Source organism: Tetrao urogallus (assembly GCF_951394365.1).
Source record: "Tetrao urogallus genome assembly, chromosome: 2".
NCBI classification, from domain to species: domain Eukaryota; kingdom Metazoa; phylum Chordata; class Aves; order Galliformes; family Phasianidae; genus Tetrao; species Tetrao urogallus.
In genome coordinates this window covers 8983364-9003881 of record NC_136814.1, presented here as the reverse complement: position 1 = coordinate 9003881, position 20518 = coordinate 8983364, and the positions used below count along the sequence as shown (strand labels likewise).

The 20518-nt window shown below is 42.2% G+C and overlaps 1 protein-coding gene across 1 annotated transcript; it reads left to right on the top strand.

Annotated features, from left to right (window-relative positions):
* Window positions 1-9552: 9552 nt before the first annotated feature.
* Window positions 9553-17511, top strand: PCARE (photoreceptor cilium actin regulator; the record flags this gene model as incomplete). The annotated part of the gene is made up of 2 exons (XM_079550268.1): window positions 9553-13319; window positions 17382-17511. The coding sequence occupies 2 exons, from the start codon at window positions 9553-9555 to the stop codon at window positions 17509-17511; spliced, it is 3897 nt and encodes a 1298-aa protein (XP_079406394.1).
* Window positions 17512-20518: the final 3007 nt, after the last annotated feature.

Here is a 20518-nt window from a genome sequence, read left to right as displayed (position 1 = left end):
ATTTGTTTTATCCCTCTTACACACATGAAGTGAATGCATTTATTCTCACATTTTCCCAAATAAATTTGCAACACCATTTGGGACCTCACATAATCAATACTCTAACATAGAAAACATCTTAGCAATGGTTGCAGCTGCCAATCTTGAAGGAAATAAAATCTCTTTCTCTTCTTCCACATCATGCACAGTTCACCTCCAAGTTTCCTCAGCTTGGAAAAGAGGCCCAGATGACAAATGATCATTTTTCTCCTACTAGCTAACTTCCTCAGTGTACACCTGTACAAATAAATGCATATGTTGGCACAAAAGAAAGATCAAGGGGGAGGTCACTGGGTATGACAGGACTATTTCTTCCAACTACATTATTAAATTGCATTTGTTTCAGCAGTCAATTCAACAGGGCCAAAATTGTCACTAATTATTTCAATTGGTGTCTTCATCTAGCAATGTAAAGTTTACATTTTGAATAGCTTTATTATTATCATAAACATTGACAGCAATGACTTTCCTGTACAATGGACTAGGAAGTCTTTTAAAACATAAGATGGTAATTTCATGTTGTTTGTAAGGAACAGTGAAATACACTTGCTACCCTCTGATATTTGTTCAGACTGGTCAAAACAAAGCTGTACGAATCCACATCATTTTTCCATGGGAAGCACATACAACACTCTCACAGAACATACAAGTAATATGCATGCATGTAGAAAACAACTAAGCCATTAAGCCAGAAAAAAAAAAAAAAAGAATTAAAAGATTTCCACATAGCACTGCCAGTACAACAGTGAAAAAACAAAAGCAATACAATCAAAAGTAGCCACACCTGACTGAGCAGCTCCTAACAGGTGAGATGCATAACGTTTGATTGCAAAATCAGCTGGAACTAGAGATCAGCAGGGATATTTGAAAGGTAGTACAAACAGTGCTGTGTATTGCACACAAACAGACTGAACAGAACAGAATCAGTGCTTCTGCAAGTGGCCAAGTCATCTTTTACATGGAAGGGCCAGAGGGAAGAACACAATCCATCCCACACAAATGAAACAAACAGCTGAGCAAAGCAGGCCGGGGAACAACCTGGGTTGCTGGGCAGATTACACTAAGACCCAAGCACCACAATGAATGTGCCAACACAACACCACTAACAATGACTTCAAATGCTCACACCAGTGCCAACAGCCTCTGGCCTACATCTTTACACCGTGAGATTGTTATTAGGATCTTGAAGTATATTACCATTTTATGATACAGAATTGAAACATGAAGGGTCGAGGCAACACGTTCTGCACCCGTGACTACCTGCAGAGCCCGCAAGCTCAAGTACATGAGCATCACAACAGCGTGACACACACGCACCTGGAAAGGCAAAAGGAAAGCAAAAGTTTGACGACAATTTCTAAGAAATGGAAAAAGGGGAAAAACACCATCTTTGTGATGACTCCTGTTCCAAAGAGAAGCACAGCACTGAGGTATTAATAACAGCCAAGATACACTGACCCATCTGACTCAGATGGGAAGTGGAATGAAATAGCTTCCAGAAATCCAAGTATGGAAGAGTCAATAAGGGCAAAAGGAAAGGATTAGAGATGCTCAATGGAAAAAAATGCCACTTTTCCTTTTCACTGCATTATTAAATACTGCTAGATGCAGCTTAGCGCAGCAGAGAGCGCCATACTTACTATCTGCCAGCCATACGTTGCTGTGATCCAAATGCAACCTGAAAATGAAAGAGAAACATCACTGGAAAAAAGAGAATTTGACAGTCATCATCTGCACATACAGAGCTGCTGCCAAGGCTGAGGGCAAGCATAGGCTTTCTAACACCCACATCTTACACAGGATGTCCACGGTTTAAAGAAAACAAAACAAAACAAAAAACAAAAAAACAGTAAGTTGTGTAACACTGGATCCACTTTTTCGTGTAGATTGCACCATTTCCAACCTTATCGCAAAGCAGCAGCGAACTGCTTCCCTGCAAGCACCGCACAACACCTCCAAGCTCTGAAGGACTCGAAGCGACGGCACATACACCTGTGCCGGGAGCCCAGCAGCAGGCCTGGTCAGCAGGTGGGTGCCATTTTGGACAAGAGCTACGAACAACGACCCGCTGATGTACGTCCGTGCGGGCAAGAAGAAAACCGCAGCCCGGGGCGCCAGGCCTCCGCCGCGCTGCCTGCCCGCGCATGGCGGCGCCCCGCTGCTCCCGCAGAGGGCACGCGGAGCGGCGCGGAGCCGTTGGAAGGAAGCCCCGCACAGCGGGTCACGCCGCCCCGCGGTGCCCACCCCCCGTGCCGTCACCCCCTCACCCCGTACCTGTAAGCGCGGCCGGGCTGACCCGCGTTCGCCGGCCCCGAACCCGTTGCGGCGCTGGGCTCGGCCCGCCCCCGTCCCGTGCGCCTATCGGCTCCAGCACCGCCCCCTCGGCTCGCCCCAGCGCTCCTCTGCACGGGCTTCGCGTTGCTTAAGCGGCGTAGGCAGTTCTGCACATCCTTGCGTGGCTGTAGAATAAAACGCGCAGCATTAAATACAGGTTGAAAACCGGTTTCACCCGGAAGCAGCTTGCAGCGGAGGTGGGAGCTCTCATCGCTGCTGGGTGCGGGCAGGGCTGGGAAGCAGCATGCTTAATCCTCTGCACCTGCCCTGCTCACCCACCCTGCTCAGAGCAGTCCTGGAAATAAAAGGCAGGTGCACTGCAGCTGGATCCGTGGGCAAGCAGGGACCTAGTCCCTGTGCTCCATACTCTAAACCTAATAGTGATGTAGATCCAAAGATCAGTAAACAGAGATCCTGCGATGGAAAATGCAACTCCATACAACTGGAGCCTAGGCTACTGGAGGGGAAGAATCATAGATAATAACTTAGACAAACGCTGCTATATTTTACATTCCCATCTGGGTCACCGTGGCATAAATGTACCTGGTGTTTATAACCAGTCTTTTGGTTTTGTTTTTCCAGTGATAATTTTATTTGCGGTGGTGGAGGCAAGATGAATAATGGAAACAACTGCAGATTACCTTGAAATGAAGCAGTGTGCAAGGCAAGAACTGGAAACTACTCAGCTCCCAGAGACTTGAAAACTGCAAGTAGAACAGGGAGAAGTGCGGCTGTGGGAGTAAACGTGATGCCAGAGATCTAGGGAAAAACTTCTTAGCTAGGTTTCATACTTTGGAAGAGGGCAGAGAAAATTGTAACTTGGGTAGATGCACATCTGCTACGCTCACCAGAAGGGTACCTTAAAGGAGGAGTTTGAAGTATAACAAAATACATAGATATAAGTGAGATAAGCTTGATACCAGCTTGCACGTTTTGTGTGGTGCTTGATATTAGAATCATAGAATCCTTACAGTTGGACTAGATGACTCTAAGGGCCATCTGGTCCAACTCCCCTGCAATAAGCAGGGACACCACAGTTAGGTCAAGTTGTCCAGGGCCTTATCAAGCTTCACCTTGAAAGTTTCCAGGAACAGGGCATCAACAACATCACTAGACAATTTTAGGGCAGATACTAAATAATGGACAGTAGTTTGACAGGGAAATCATTAGCAATTCTGCTATTAGAATTAGCAGATTAGAATTCAAAAGATCAACAACATGGGTAAAGTGCAAGCACAGAGGGAAACAGTGCTCAGAGCAAAGCTGAATGGAATGTATTAGGCTGGGGGAGGTTACCAATGACATCCAGAGGTGTTCTTCTTGGAACTAATTCTTGTTTCATATTTCTCTTCAATGATTCTGGCAGGGGAAAAAAAAAAACAAAATCAACACTAAGTTGATGAGACAAAAGAAATGACAAGAATTGCTGTTAAGGAAAGGATGCATTTATGAGATAACTGTTATTATGAGATTATTATTATTATGAGATTGTCTCATTATATGAAAGCAACTAAGAGACAGATGTGACTGTAGTCAACAGTTACTCAAGAAACACTGATGCCAATAACAATGGAATCACATAAAAAGTAAATGGCTACCTTAGGACGCATAACTTCCAGTTGTGTTCATGTTAGCAAGTTCTGCTGTCTCCTATGGGAAATCCTAACCAGTTGTGACTGCCCTTCCCTCAAAGATGGAGCTCATCTCATATGTTCACAGATGATTTCCTAGCAGAGCCGAGGAAAAGAACAGTCTATTTTAGGGGCTCACAAGAGCATGGCTTATTTAATGCAGCAAAATGAAAAGTGGGAGAGATGATTATGGTTGCTGTCTGCCATACACTGTGGAGAATGGTGTATGAATTCAAAGTGAACACTGAATATGAGGATAAAACTGGGCATGGGTACTTTTCTGTTAGAAAGTGAAAGCAGGCAGCGTCTAGCCAAGCATCTCAGATTCATCAGAACCTTCTGGTTGTAGCAATGAAGGTAAAACCCAAACATTTTAGCCTGGAATAAATCCTTATGTCTTATGTCCTTGTGGCTGCAACCACAAGGGAGATCAGATACCATTGCTTGACAAAATGCCTGCACGTCCTGAGTTCCACTTACCAGCCCCACAATGGAAATTAAAAATAAAGCCCAGTTCTATGCCTCTTTACAAAATCTTTTCACAATATCAGGATGTGAGTCTAAATAAAATTCTGTCCAGCCTATCCTGTCTGACTCATTCTGTGATGCCATGGTCAGTATAGTTGCTGAGCACCTGGAGAGCTGTAATGGCTCAAACAATGAACTACAACCCCTCTCACCACATCAGGAAGATGATGAAGAACAAAGCTCATGAGCAACAAAACTTTTTTTTTTTTTTTTTTTTTTTTAATGTAAAGTACTATTTTGCTTTTATTTCTCTCCTTGAGCAGAAATAGGGCATTACTAACCACTTCCTTCACCTTCTCAAATGTTCACATCAGAGGAAAAGGGTCATTTAAATAGCTTTGGAAGACTTCAGCTTCCAGCAGAGCTACTCTGGAGCAAATATCAGAATAATAGTGAGAATAGTGGAGCAGCAAGCACATTTGTAAGACACTGAATGCTGCAGGAGCTGCCCTCAGTTAGGTGCCTAACAGGAAAGCTGTGTATACACGTGGCTTATGCTTTGAGGCACCCTACAGGAGGAAGCCAATAAGAGTGCTTATCTTGATGTTCAGAGAACACCTGAGATGCTTTAGATAAGGAAACCTACTGTGGAGAGGCACAAAGCTTAACAGCTCCGCTGTTTTCTACAGTGGCCTGGATTACTTTTTCGGGAGTACAAGTCACTTCTAAACCTAACCTCTAAATCCATTTCCAAAACAACACAGCCACCTCCCAGCAGAAGTAACAGCACCAGCTGCCTGCCTGTTAAACTCTGTCACCTGATAGAAACTTGCTTTCCATGACGTTGCTCCACAACCACAAACCTGCATCCACTTGTAAGAACTGTTGCAGCTACTGCTGAGGCTAGGCCTGTCTCCTTTTAATTATGTAAATTTGCATAACTCTGGAAATCTGTATTTGAAACATTATTCTGTTTCCCACAGTTCTTAGCTCTAACTTTTACATTCTGGCACTGCCTTAACCATTGAAAACAGCAGTGAACATCTGCCAGACAGCTGTCTTTTAAATACTGGGGGATTTGTAGCAATGAGTAATGATGATCAAGTGACCAGAATACTCCTTTCAAAAGCAGTGAACACGTGTAAACGTGTCTTACAAAATCACTGCTGACTTTGAGCAGTGTTAGGTCCCATATGATTTTGCTTTATTCCCGTGGGGCATCTGAGCAGTTAGCAGCCCCTGTAGGGGCTGAACCACAGAAGTGCCTCTAATTTTCTACTAATATTTCTTCTAAATTTCCTGTTTGTTTAGTGATATCTAGACCAACAGTTTGAACACCTCTCTGGTTATATTCAATTTGCTGGTATTGAAAACAACACCACCACCACTCTTTAAAATTGTTATTATCACTGAAGCCCTCCATAATCTCTCAGTAAACAAAAATTCTCAGAAGTCATCCACAAATGCAAACCTTCACCTTTTAAGACCTGAAAGGAGCATTTATGCATATTCCTCTTTTAAATCCTGCAGCCTCCATTATCCTTTTTTTTCTTGCTTCCATAATTTTTAGTCTACATTATTTGTTTCATACTGAAATTTCAGTTTCTATCAACAGATTCTCCCATCATCCTGCCTTGAAATCCATCCCACAGCTACTGCATGGACAACATCTCTGAAGGCTAAGTACCATACATCTCCATCCAGACTCAGGCCTCGTTCTTGCATTTACAGTGCTTCTAGGCCCATTTGCAGACTAGTATGGTTTTTATTATCTACTGCACCAGCTATTTCTGGCAGGATATAAGAATATTTAAGTTCTTCCCTGTAAGAGTGCCATGCAACCAAGCAGCAGTGAAAATATTGCCAATTTTAACAGGTGGAAGAAAGGGTATGAAAGGAGAAAAGGCATTTTAAACAAAATCCAACATTCAAGGGAAAGTCTCTATTAATCCTTAATGATCTTACCATGCTTCTCCCCTAGGCTCTGTTCCTCAAACATAGTCCAATGTTCACATGGGGCACTTGTAAAATGACTCAAGTCAGCAAGTTCACAGGTAACAACGTGGACTCAGCCCAACTATTTACCTTCCGATTTTTGTTCTGTAAATTGTAGCACTATAAGCCAAAGTATTACTACAGTAACTCTACCAGGAATTACATCAATGCATAGCACTCATAAACAACAGATGACAAATTCATCTCATTACTTTAATGTCAAAAGTACTTGCTTATCACTCTCCTCATCAGTAATCTCTTCTACCACAGTTTTCACTTGCCATCTCTTCTGTTAAATTGCCATGAGGCAAAGCATTTTCTTCTGCATTTTCCATGTGGTAAAGCTTTTTGTTTCTGCTTTAAATACCTCAGACTTTCAACACAACATATATTTACTTAGTAACAAGAACATCAATGACAAATGCGGTTTCATAAGTGGTTGGAAACAGGCATAAAATTTCTTCTCTCTCACAGAAGCTAATAATTTTAACAGAACATTGAAGTAGTTATACTACATAGAAGTGCAAGCAACAAAGTTAGGACAAAACACTTACCTTGTTCAAACATGTTTTCTATTACTCAGAATCTCTATTTAAAAATAAATAAATAAAACAGCGTAAGTTAATATTAGTTAATATTAATTGTAGAGTAATAAATATGTAACCATCATAAATCAGCCACTGTGAGCAAGCCACATGGTGGTGGGATGCAGAAGCATCTGGAGAATTAGCTACATGACTTGGAAGAAGCAGAGCCAAGAAATAATTACCTGATGTTTTCCAGAAATGCACTGAGGAAAATGGCCATCACATACATTAATTGCAATTAATGTGTCCCAGAAAAATTACTTGAGAGAAAGGAATAAACATTTTCTTAGGAGTCACTGGCATGCCTTCTCCCTTGTAAAACAAGTTCAGTTTGCTAATCCTGTTGAACAGAAGAAATGTGAATAAATAGGCTACAGAAAGTAATTATTTTCCAGGAGAACAATCTGCTACAGCACCAAGGAATGAGTCATGTAAGCAGCTCATTCAAGTCTGAAAATGTTTTAGAGGCTTGGCAGTATGGAAACATTTTGGGGAAGCAGATGAGTTACCTGCAATCACACAGAAATTGCTAGAGAGAAGCAGAAGGCTTCTCCCCAGAGATAGGTTTAGCCACTCGTCTTCAATCTTTTCTGACGCTGAGAAATTGATAACTTTGGTAGAAAAGCTACTCTTTGAAATTAAAAGATGAATCCATCAAACGTGAATATTGAATAGGGAAACAGGAAGTCAGTGCTATTATCATCCAATATAGAATCATAGAATGGTTTGAGTTGGAAGAGTCCTTTATAAGTCATCTGATATAACTCCCCTAACATGAATAGGGACACCTACAGTTAGATCAGGATGCTCAGAGCCCTGTCCAGCCTGATACTGAGCGTCTCCAAGGACAGGGCATCCACCACCTCTCTGGGCAACCTGTGCCAGTGCCTCACCACCCTTAACATAAAAATCTTCATCTTTATATCCAGTCTAAATCCTCCCCTCTTTTAGTTTGAAATCATTTCCACATGTCCTGCATGTCCCCTTCTTTCTTCTAGCTCCACTTTTGATACTGAAAGGCCGCTTTCAGGTCTCCCTGGAGCCTTTCCTTCTCCAGGCTGCACAGCCCCAGCTCTCTCAGCCTAACTTTGTAGGGGAGGTTTTCCATCCCTTGAATCACTTTCGTGGCCCAATTCTGGATGTGCTCCAGCAGGTCCACATCTCACCTCTACTGAGTACTCTTCATTTGGGCACAGTACACCAGGTGAGATCTCTTCTGCTTTGTCACAGGGTTCCACTTTCTGCTTTGGCTTCTTTAACTTCTTTTTCAGAAGTTAGGTTATCCTGGAGGTTGTTTTTCCAAGAAAAAGATGCAGCAAGTGATAGCCAAACTAGCAAAAGGAACAATCCTGTTTGGGGTTTTTAAGTGGTTTGAATAACTTCTTTTTAGAAATGGGTCTATATTTTTAATTATTTATTTATTTATTTATTTTCCTTTTTTTTTTTCCTTAGAGTTTTAACTCTTGAAGTTAATTCATTAAAAGAACCAGTCTATGGCAGATGAGGAAGAAGTAAAGGCAAGCAAGTCACTTTTGTGCCTGTGAAGAATACATAAGCATTTTATTCCAAGAAACCCCAAGGAAGGAAAACCCGTGGGTTTTTTTGTTTTTTTGTTTGTTTGTTTGTTTAGTTTTAGAGATCTATTATCTTATAGAAAAGCGTGTGGTTCTTTTTTGTGGTCCTAACCCATACATTTGAAAGACTGAAATTGATAGTTCTGCCTGAGATTTGTCTTTTTTTTTTTCACAAAATTAAAATACTGAAAAATATTGAAGTCCCTTGAAGCAGAAGCATAACAAGTACCTCTAACCCATTTGATTCTCCTTGTATTCTCCAGCTGCTATATACTCCATCAAGGTCATCTTTTTCTTGGTTAAGCAGTATCTAATGGCATTTGTGCACATGTTCAAGTAGTTTCTCTTCAAAAAGGCTTCAAAATACAGTTTCTTCCTTTGGATCACTACATTCAGTGATGCATTACAGTTTTGCAACAAGGAAAAGAAACAGGGACAGGTACCAAGTCCTCTTGCCACCTGATATAGTGCAGAAAAAAATCTGCCTATATAAATACAACATGGATGCTGACTGGTTGGTGACTGCTTACCCTAATGAGCTTAAAGTCTTACTTGTAGTGGACATCTGTCAAGACAGAAGTGAGGCACGCAAGTCCTCTTAATCCATTAGCTCTAAATCCAGCAGAGCTTTCACACACCTTTTTTTTTTTTTTTTTTTTTTTTGAATCAAAGAAGAAAACCTGTGTGGAAACATACAGAACATACAGTGGGACAATGCACGACTGCAAGACCAGATCCTGGACAGTGAGCATATGAGATTTCAAGGCAAACTACATCAAGAACTGTCAACAAAACTGTGATGGAAAACTTGTGAGAAAAGGCCAGTCTACAGCTCGGGATGAGACAGTGAGTTTGATTCTTTGTTGTATTGTCTATAGTTATCTAGATTTTTAAATCAAAAATACAGCCAAAGACGAAGAAAAGATGGGCTGCACACCATCTCACAGTGAGATTGTCAATACTCTTGCAAGAAGTGGCCTTAAGGCTTTGAATAAGCCCAAAGGTGTTTTGCATATTGATCCAACAGATAAAGGAATTCCGCTGCTAGTTAAAGGTTCATCTTGCTACAGTTTTGATGAACTTCACCAATATGGGGTCCAGAGGAATGACTTCCTGATAGAAACCAAGGAGAAAACATCTGAGCGGGATAAGAGTGATCATTTGCAGTGTTCTTCCAACTCTCATCCAAAGGTCCCCATTTCCAGGGAAGACAAAGTAATTGAGAGGACAGCCACAGAGGCTGAAGTTATATCCAAACTGATTGAATCTCAAAAACACATCACTGAGGCTATACAGATCAGAAAGCAAAGCTCCTGTGAATCAGAAGCATCAGTGTTCATTTTGGATAATAAGAACGAAAGCAACGCAAAGCAAATCCTAAAGAAAGGGAAGAAGCCAAAGAATCAGAAGTCAGCAAAACAAGGTCGACTTAGTAAAACTAAAGAAAAGTCCATTTCGTCCCCGTGTGAGACAGAGGAAAAGGTGGATTTCCCAGAACTGCTTGTTAAGGCTCATCAGAGTGCATACGCTTACTTAAATCCCAATCTTTCCAAGTATGAAGCAATACTTCATATGGCTGATCAGGCTGCCCAAACTCAGCTCTTCCTACAACAGATGGTAAGCTTCCTCGTGCTTCGCTTTGATGAAATCAACCAGCTCTTGGAAGAAATTGCTAATGATGGGGAAAATCTTCTCAAAAACGTGGGGGGGAATCTGGCATGGCCATCAGAAAAAGGTGATTTGAAGGAGCACCCTGATCTTCTGCAACAACTACTGCAATACACAATCAATAAAATGCAGTTACTGAATGGAACGCTAGCCTCTCTCACCTCTGATGCCCTGCAGGAGACATGCAACTACCTGCAGACCGCTGCAAGCAACTTGGAAGGGAAACTGAAGGCAAAGCAAATGTTTGATGAGCGCCTGCTTCAGACAGTAAGGCTGCTTGAAGCCTCAACCATAGGGAACCTTCAGTTCCATGGTGATGACAGGACTCTCTGTTCTGAGGACAGTGGCATTGGTGTGGACAATGAATCCCTCAAAGACTTCAGTCCTTTCAGCCATCTTGGAGCACAAGCAAGCTTTGATTCCTCTGCACATGGCGTTCTGTCCCAAAAGCACAGCAGAATGATGGAGCATATCCACAATGGGACAAGGCCACCAGGCACAGCCACATCTCATAACTCCACACTTGAAATGCATTTTAAAGATGTGCTTCATTCATCTGTACAGAGTAGAGAAGGAACTACTTGTCAGGGAGGAATACCGGAAGGTATTTTCACCATGGCACAAGATGCAAGCTTGAGTAAAAGCCACTCCTGTAACTCCTTCCAGTCTGACTCTACTCAAGAACACGAACGTTTACAAGTTGGTGAATCAATAGATTTTCCTTCAGATGATGATGATGAAGGGAGCACCCTGGGGGAGGATGACGACAACACAAGTTTATCAGAAATGGGGAAGGATGCCCTGCCAAAGAGGCCCCAGTCTTCACCTGCAGTCACTGATAACACAAAAAGGCAGTCTATCAAAAGGACAGAAAATGCAGAAGCAGAGGAAATGATTCTGAAGATGAAAGATGCCATCAGTGAAAAAATCAAATTTGTCCCAGCTAAGTCTAGGCGTAAAGAGTGGATGGAGGATGAGAGTGGAACTGCCATCTTAACAGCAAGGCCCAGTACAGCAACAGGCAGACAGAAAACCTATGGTAAACACCGACGATCCCGGTCAGAGGAGTCCCTCAGAAGCCAGGCAGAGGACCCAACCCTCCTAGAGCTTCAGAGAACTCAAAAGGAGCTCAGCAAAAGGCTAGAAATGTTTTACGGAAAGAAGGAGACAGATAACAACAAAGAGCCTAGGAAACTGAGAACAACATGTTACTTGCAGGATGAGCAAGTTACTTCTAGGTCTTCTAGCAAACTGAAGGCATGCCTCTCAAAAAATTTCAGCATCCTGCCTAACCAGGATAAAGTCCCTTCGTACATAGTTGATCAAAATCCTGCCCATCAGCTGGATGAAAAAAGAGACAAGAAGCCTTTGAAAGCTACTATGCCCACCCAGGAGACATCATCAGGGAATGAAGAAAACAAGCCTTCTGGAACTCAAACGCTCAGTGGTAGCAGTTGTGCCCCCCGCCAGTCTGTCAAAAAGCTCATTGAAACATTCAGTCCCACTGATGAGTTTGGAAAAGCCGCACCTTTGAAATCTTTAGGACCAGTAAAATGTGTCAGAAAGTTTGGACTTCCAGTCATCCCACCCACTGTTCCCTTTCAGAGAGGCCTAATGCCTTTGAATGCTAAGCATCGCATTTCACCAGTAGAAGGCACAAACCTTTCAAACAACAGTGGAGTTTGTTCTAACTTTCCAAATGCCTTTCCTCCTATACCAGCAGCAGCAGAATTAAGCAAGGACACAAAGGAAGAGACAGATGAAGATATTGAGAACTTGCCACCGCCACCCCCTGAAATGCTCATAGACAGTACTTTTGACTCCTGTGAGATGGAAGAAACTGCAAGAATAGAAGGAAGCTCATCAGAAGATGCCAAAAAGCCTGCCAAAACAGAATTTCAAGCTACTAAGAGAACACAAGTCTCCCCAAAAATGAGGGCCTCTCTTCAGTCCATTGACTTATTACCAAGCAAAAATATCAATGGCCCCAATGTGGCTGCTAACAAAGTTCTAAGGAACAGTGAACCAAGGGATGATAAACTGCAGATATATTCTCTGGAGTTGAACCCTACCAATGTGCACATCCCTAGTCAGGAAGAGATATTAGCGACCCAGAGAAAAGAGGCTGCAGATTTGTACAAGCAAACACATAAAATTATTCCTCTTCAAAATCCCAGCGGGGTTTCAAAACCACACAGCAACAGCTCAGAGAGCATGGAGGCCAATTCACCCACAACTTCAGTGCCGCACCAGAAGCACGGCTCTCCTGACTCTCTCAGGAGAAACGAAAAAGGCTCAGTGTTCTCCAGGAGGGTGTCCCCGGCGAGAACCCCTCCTTCTTCTCCGCCAACTGAGAAACGGCTTTTCAGCCCTCCAACACATCACAGACACTCTCTGCAAGCTTTTAGCAGCCCCCAGCCCAGCTCGCCCACCATGCAGAGGAAACCCAGCCCCCCTGCCAGCCCCAGAGCACCCAGCCCTCCCTCACAGAAGAAGCTGCCCTCTCCACCGGCCCAGCGCAAACTGCTCAGCCCTCCTGCAGAGCATAAGCAGAGCTCATCAAGCCCACACCGGCCACCGGGCTCCCCAGCATACCGCCGTGACACAGCCCCTGCTCCATTCCCCATCGCCCCATCCCCACCAACCTCCCCATCTCGCTCCTACAGAGGATCAAGAGCAGGTCTGGATGCCGGGGATGAGCCCCAGCCTTCCTCCACCAAAAAGGGCAGCAACGTGCATTCAATATTTTGCCCAGCCACCTCTTCCTTATTTGAAGCAAGACCTCCACCAGCACCCAGCAAACCCTCAGAGGAGGTCACGGGTCAGCCTGAAGCTTCAAAACCTTCCCAAAAGAGCAGCCTGCTTTTCCAGCAGCTGGGAGCTCGAACCAGAAAGCTGTCCCTGAGCGCTGCCAATCCTCAGCCATTTGTGAAGAGAAGTTTCTCCGACCGTCGACCAGGGGTCCGGTTCTTCCTTCCAGCTCCTGTGTCAGCTGCCAGTGAACCCGCTCTTAACCAAGCAAGGTAAGAATCTTTCAATTTTACATCAGGACAGTAGAAATATTGTATTGTGTTGGCTCTATAAACTCCTGATGGGAATTTATTGCCTTTAAGAGATTCCTCATAAAAGTTCTCTGTTCCTATATGTGACAGATGGCTGCGGAAAGACAACATCATCTTGCCCCAGATTTCTATAGATGCCTGTCAGAGTAAAGGGAACAGCTAACCTTGCACAGCTTGCTTAAGCATTACACTGCAACCAGAGAAAGTTCAGTGTTGGGTTCATGGTATTGAATTTCCCTTATTTGTTTGGGGACTAAGAACATCCACATTCAATTCTTAAAAGCTATGGAATAGCCCTCAGGTGATAAGCATCTTTAAATAACTGTGAGAAAATAGGCTGGGGTGTCTTAACTAGCATCAGCTTCTAAGCCAGTAAACTGCCCAACAGAAATCTATGTTAAAATATTTCAAATCAACTGGCAAGAATAATGTGCAGATGTAAACATCTGTACGACTATAATTATGGCTGAAACTTAGAGCTTGTCATGTAGGCTTTCAGATCAAGGCACTAATGCCAAGTCTGGTGGTTCCAAAGATCAAATTCAGTTTTCAAAGTGGAGAAATTTCACATGGCTTTCAGGGATTCATTATTATGAAAGCATTAGATACAAGAAATTCCATCTTTGCAACCACTGGTGGACATTTTTGAAATACCTGGGCTTGACTTTAAATTTTCTCTATCAGTTAAAAAGAAAAGCAAATAAACTATAAAATACATGTGAGTATTTGGGAATAGTTAAAGATCAGGGTAGCTGTCTGGAAGTACAAAATGTTATTCTAGTTTCTTAGCATCTTAGGATGTTTTAGCCCATTAAGCTTTAAGCTACACAAGAGGATTAAGACCCTTCCCAGGCAGGCTTTCCTCACATGAGGAGTATTTTTACTCTTGCTGCAGAAGAGCTAAAATCACACAGACTGTCCCCATGAGTAGAGCTTGCAAGATCAAGCCCAACTGGAAATAAAATTGCACTTACGATTGCACAAACATACCCTGCACTGAGTGCAGAGACACTTAACTATACTGAAATCAAGTGTACAGGCATTCTCTTCCCAAAGACAGGACAAGAACCACACTCATAGTAGAGGAATTAGCTAAACAAAAGGAGTGAAAGCTGCTAGGAGACAGTTTTGCGTTCTGGATTCTAATTTTGTGTTGTATTCTGACATTTGAAGATCATCCGAAAGTTGTCTGCATTGCTGTTGGGATTTCTGCTGTTATGTGTGGTGTGAAGCCAGCTTTGTCTACTCCAGTGCCCACTAGAATTAATTAATGTTTTTCCAAGGCAGCTTTGTATCAAATATTTTAAGACAAAAGTCCTGGGAGTTTTATGGCTCAATTTTAAAAACAGTCTACTATAAATTGTTAAATAATTCATGCCTCAATGGTGTGTGTTATCTCTCTATTGTAGTCTGTCACAACGCAGACAGTAGTATGAAGAAAAAACACTGTAAATAAAATCATCCCCCCATCATGAAAAATATGGTATCTAATGTTATGATATACACCATTTCTAGTCATTTTAGAATAAATATATCCTGAGCCAAATTCAGCTTATCACTTATATAAACAGAGATCAAACGCTGTCCTATTGAGTCAGCTCAAATTTATATCACTGTAAACAGAAGGGAAACTGAGCCCATTCATTACCATGTACTCTGACTCAAGATTCAATATGCTATTGTTTGCTTTCTTACAGTTAAAATAAGCTGCCTAGAATTGACTTTTACAGACCTTGCTTTGGCGTAATACAGATATCACAGCAAACGTGCTGATGGGCAGAGAAGGGCTATTTTAGGAAGCAGCACGTAGCAGAAGCTCTGAGAGCCCCTCACATCACTGCTGCCTGTCTCTTCGCTGAGCTCTGAGCAGCTGCCACAGCTGTGAGCACCTCACACCATGTGCAGATGCTGATCCTTGCTGTTATAGCAGATGCCACTCCAGAATAACCACCACACTGATCCATATTTCTCCTTCCAGTTTTTAAGCCATGCAAGGCTTCCTCTGCTTTGCAATTCACTCTGCTAACAAAGGACAATTTCAAAAAACATCTCCCTCAAACATGTTATATTCCTAAAACTCTTCATTCTGACAGCGTTTGCATCTGGTCTCAAATCGCATGCTATTCCCACCTAACTCTCAGTGTCCTTTCCTTCCTTCCTTCCCTTGCTCTCCCTCTCCTCTTCAAGTTCAACAATGCTTCTGTGCATGCGAGTTTTTGTGAGTTCTATGAGCAGTTTCATTCCTTACTTACAGGAGGGAGGGGAGACAGGCAAACCTGCAGTGGCATCACACTTGCATAGGTAAAGAAGTTTGAAAATTGGCAATGTAGCCAGTTTCTCCCATGCTTGTGCAGGCTCCATTTTTCCATTTCCAGATATCTCACTCAATTTTCCATGCCCAAGTAAAACATCCAATTTCTGGGAAAATACTAAATATAATCTGCCAGGAGCTTTTATGAACAACACATTTCAGTGAGTCATCAGGCAGCCCTTTCTCACCTACCCCATTCTAACAGCAACAACAGAAGCAGCAGCAGCAGCTTCCATTCAGCTGCATTGCCAGGCACTAGATATCACTGCTACACACAGATTTGCATCTGCCACATGCTCACTGCTCCTCTAGAAGGCAAGAAGTGCTTCTTTTCCACATATATCTGCTGCCCATCCTGTGCTATAAGAAATACCAAGACTTAATACATCATTAGCCTTAAAAAATTATAGCTTTTGTACTTAGTATTAGGGTATCTGGATTATACTTTCAGTTTCAGATTTCAGTTTCTATGTTAAGCAACTGCTAGTTGAACAAATCAAGTAGAACATGCAGTTCCTGTTTGAAATGACTGTGGATGGATTGAAGTGAGCTAACTTTGCTGGTTCCTATGCTTGGTTATTTGACAGTGATCAACAGTTATTGGTATATTATCAAGGCATAACATTTACGATTGTTCTGCTTATAGAAATCCTGTTAACCTGTATTACACAAAACTCAAATGCAGTTAAAATAATATTTCATTGAGACTGCTAATCTTCCAAGTGGTAGACCAGAAATGGAAGAAATGCTATTGCCATTAAGATATTGTTCAAGAAAGTCTTGGCAAGGGACTTCATTCATTGAATCAGGCCCATAGCAAGTATCCGAGTGCAACTTCTGCATTTGGGGGTCATCTGAAGCTGGATTAGTTTCGTGACTGGAAATCTATCACAAAGCTCTTTCATCTAGCCTTTCAAATCCCTGTAGTTCTAGCAGATAGAATAGGAAGGTAAAGCTTGCCTACAGTCAAAAGTTAATTCAGTTTATCAGTTCATGTGCTTAAAATACAGTAATGATTTTGGATAACTCTGGGGTATTTCCTTATGTTTAGCTTAAACTCTTAATTAGCTAAAGCAAGATGGAACAAATCTCAGCATGAAGGCCTGCAGAGTGAGATATCCATGACTAGCTCTTTTGCCATAGTCACTCTTGATTCACAAAGTCTCTGTGCCTCTAGAGATTGCTTCTTTGATGTCAAGAACATCACTTGTACTCTGTCTCAGTTTTCCTGTTTGTAAAGGGGCAGATTTATGCCACTAGAGCACATAGCATGGCAACAGGATGGCATCCTCAGAAGTCGCTGTAACCATGCAGGTGTATAACCTTGAGGTAAGGTTATACCTTAAGGTAAGGTGTATAACCAAGAGGTAAGACCTTTTGTCCAGCAGAGTCTGAGTTTGGAAGAAGACTTCTCACTCAAATTAGTCTCCATCTGCAAGTGAATCTAGATTCATACTGATTCCCTGTTAAACATTTTAAACATTTACTTCCCAAGGAAGTTTTGGAAGGGGAGAGAGAGCACAGTGTGTTTGGCATCACAGAAGAGGGAATGTCTGTAGAGTATATGCAGAAAGCATGTACACAAAAGGAGATAGGCAGTTACGTAGTACTGTGCAGCACTTGTGCCTTGTGAGTTAACGTGGCCTAATCAGTGTTGTTTTGAAGAATAATAATTCATTAGCCTCTTAACTTGAGCATCTTTCCTTCTGCAGCATGGACGAGAGCCCTAGAAAAGCAGGCGACTCTTGGAGCAACCCTTGTGCCCCTGAAATCAAAGAGTCCAACAGATCTGCTTCCCACCCGGAGCTCTACATTGTGGGCCAGAGGCTGCAGAAGGACTGACCACAGAGGCATGAGAAGGGAACAGCCTTACCCAAGCTTCCAAAATGCTGCTCCGTTATTTTTAATCACAAGGAAACAATATGATGGCACTGCATCTGAAAACCCAAACCTCTCGACCTCCAGAGGAAATACCAGAGTGATAACCAGCTGCTTCTCCTGATTGCAACTCAAAGGTTTGCTTTCAGCAACAGAAATGCTTGCCAGTTCTGCAAGTCTGAGGCAAACCGATTCAGTATTTTCATTCCCCTGGGTTTGCTCAGTGCAGAGCAGAGGAGCTGAGCGGAGGCTTCATGGCAGCTGCAGCTCCTGACAGGGAGTGGAGGGCAGTGCAGAGCTCTGCTCTGTGTGACAGCAAAAGGGACAGAACAGTCGAGAACCAACTGAATTCTACTGCAAAATACAAATGGCTTCAGCAAAGTCACAACTTCACACTAGGTTATTTATGAACACTTACATAGAGAGAAAAAGGCCAAATACAAGTTAAAGCAAAAAATAACCCTTTTCATTTCCAAGGGATATTAGGAATGTTATTTCCTCAAAAAGACTTTGATCTTCTAAAGCATCTTTGATTACCTTGTAATCTCATCATCTCTAGTTCTCAGGATACAAGGCTTAATCCTGATTAGAGTAGTTTTGTAACAGCCTAATCAAACATCCTGAGGCACTTAAGGACACATTAAAAAAAAAAAAAGAAAAAAGAAAAGCGAGAATCCTGCTCCCTCAGAAAGAGGTTGATATTCCAGTTTACACAGTTTGAATGGATTTGCTGTGACTTCTAGGCAGGTTCTTGCTAATGAAAACACGAGGTACTGACATCTGGTTAATCACAGGCTGGTATAGCACCCACTAAAATACTTCCATAATTTACTGGATTTTACTCAAAGAACTAGTTTGTCATCAGAATTAAGATGTAACTTTTTAATTTACCTAATTTGACTTGATTTTATATGCTACTTCAGGGACAGAAAAAGATCCAGAAAAAGACCCATTTCTAGTCCTGCTTTGGTGGGAATAGCTTTAGTTTTTCCTACAGCTTTCATGATGAACGCTTCATCTACGTACAATGGGTAATTACGTAAGGGTAATTTTTAACCCTTTCCCTTTTTAACCACCTTCATGATGGGGGAATTAAGGCTTGCCTTAAGCTGTACAAGGGACCCCTTTGTCTACTGAACACCTCTGAGTTTTACTACGGTGCCTTCATCACAACCATCCATCTTCAATAAACTCAGTGCCATTTTATACCACATAAAAGGAAACCTTAACTGTAGTATTTAAGATGAAGTATTACAAAGAAATAACTGATAGCATATCGATGCTTTGGATCATCAGGGGTTTGTGAGCTTGAGGTGACAAAAGTAGCTGTACCCAAGGTGTACATGTAGGAGATGTCAACAGACCCACATTGTGATCACACAGAGAAATACATCATTCCCTATTAAATAGCAAAATCAACAAGGAGATACTGCAAGGCTCCTCAGCAAAGCAAATTCTGCAGGTCAGTTTTCCCCCTCATCAGAAGTTTTGTTTACTCCCACTGCATTAAAGTTACACATTTTGTATGCATTTTGGATTTGTCTATTCTGGTGTCATTAGCTGTCAGAACAGAAATAAACCAGAAACACGACAATGGAAATCTGGCACTTTGCATGCCTAAATGTAGCTTTGAAGATGAAAATGCAAGAGTGGGGGCGCAACTTCTGCTCAGTTGCTGCAATCATTTCAGCCCTTCATGTCTTAATGCTGAAATGTCTCAGCATCCACAATGGATGATAATTGAAAGTGTATATTTATGCCCCCTGAGCAGCAAATTCTTCTGTAGAGTAAGAGCTACAGCAGCACATAGAGAAACACTACAGCGATCAAGCTGAAACCTGCTCACACCTGTGCTGGCTGGACATGAATTCAGCCAAGCCACTCTCCCCTGATTAAAATAAGGCTCTCCTGAAGACATGTCACATAAACCATCATCCCAGTACAGCATCTGTTCCAGTTTTGGCTAAGATCGTGTCATCAGTACGCTCATCGCAACCATAGTCCCACCTGAACACTGCAGCTGTTGGGGGATTCTAGCATTGCCCTAAGGACGTTTGTTGCAGCAAACTGAGCGTTATATTCAAGAAACAGAGCTTCTCCAGTGGTGATCTACAAGTATCTGTATCATGAACTCATGACTACGTATAACTAGAAGATTCTCTTCAGTGCAGGACCCTTGCAATGAGGTGTTAAACTTCAGCTTGTATTGCAAGTATGAAGTTGAAAGTAACTAGTACATAGAAAACAACAGCATGACTGATCACTTTTTAAAGAAGTGTTATTGTTTGTTTGTTTGTTGTTGCATTACAGATTTTTTTTTATATCATTTCCATTTTTCCTAAATTCAATGTTTCTGAAATACAGTTGTTATTAAGACCATGCTCAATTTCAAGATGTATTTTTTACTGATGTAAATAAATCAGTTTTATACACAGGTTATGAGTTTGTGCCTTACATTCTGACTGAAGTTAGCACAGGCCTCAATGTTATGCCATTGATTCCCTACTTGGTGCACTAATGAGTGCCCTCTGCCATAAAAAGTCCTTTTGCTTCATTCCTTCCCACCCAAATACAAGTTTGTCTTGTTTTGTGTTTCACTGGTATATCAGATAAAACAGATTATATTTTCATTCTGCAAATACGTATTTTTGGGCTACAAAGTCCAGCCTGGACACCAACAGACCAGAACAGAGGTCAGCTGTGCTTCCACCTTTACCTCTTCTAATTTAGCTTGAACTACCTGGCAATTCAGAGCTTCTACATAAAACCACAGCAAATCCAAGGTAAGGGTTAAAGCCATAGCACACCTGTTGCACTGCAGTCTCATGCAGAAGGGCCGAGCACATAGTAAAGCAGTATCAGTTTCCCAGCCAGGACTTCATAGCTGCAAAACTAGCAGCTAACAGCTCTATGCTATGCTTCATCTGCAGACCTTTGACAAGCTGACAGCTGCCTTTGCTTCCAGGGAAAC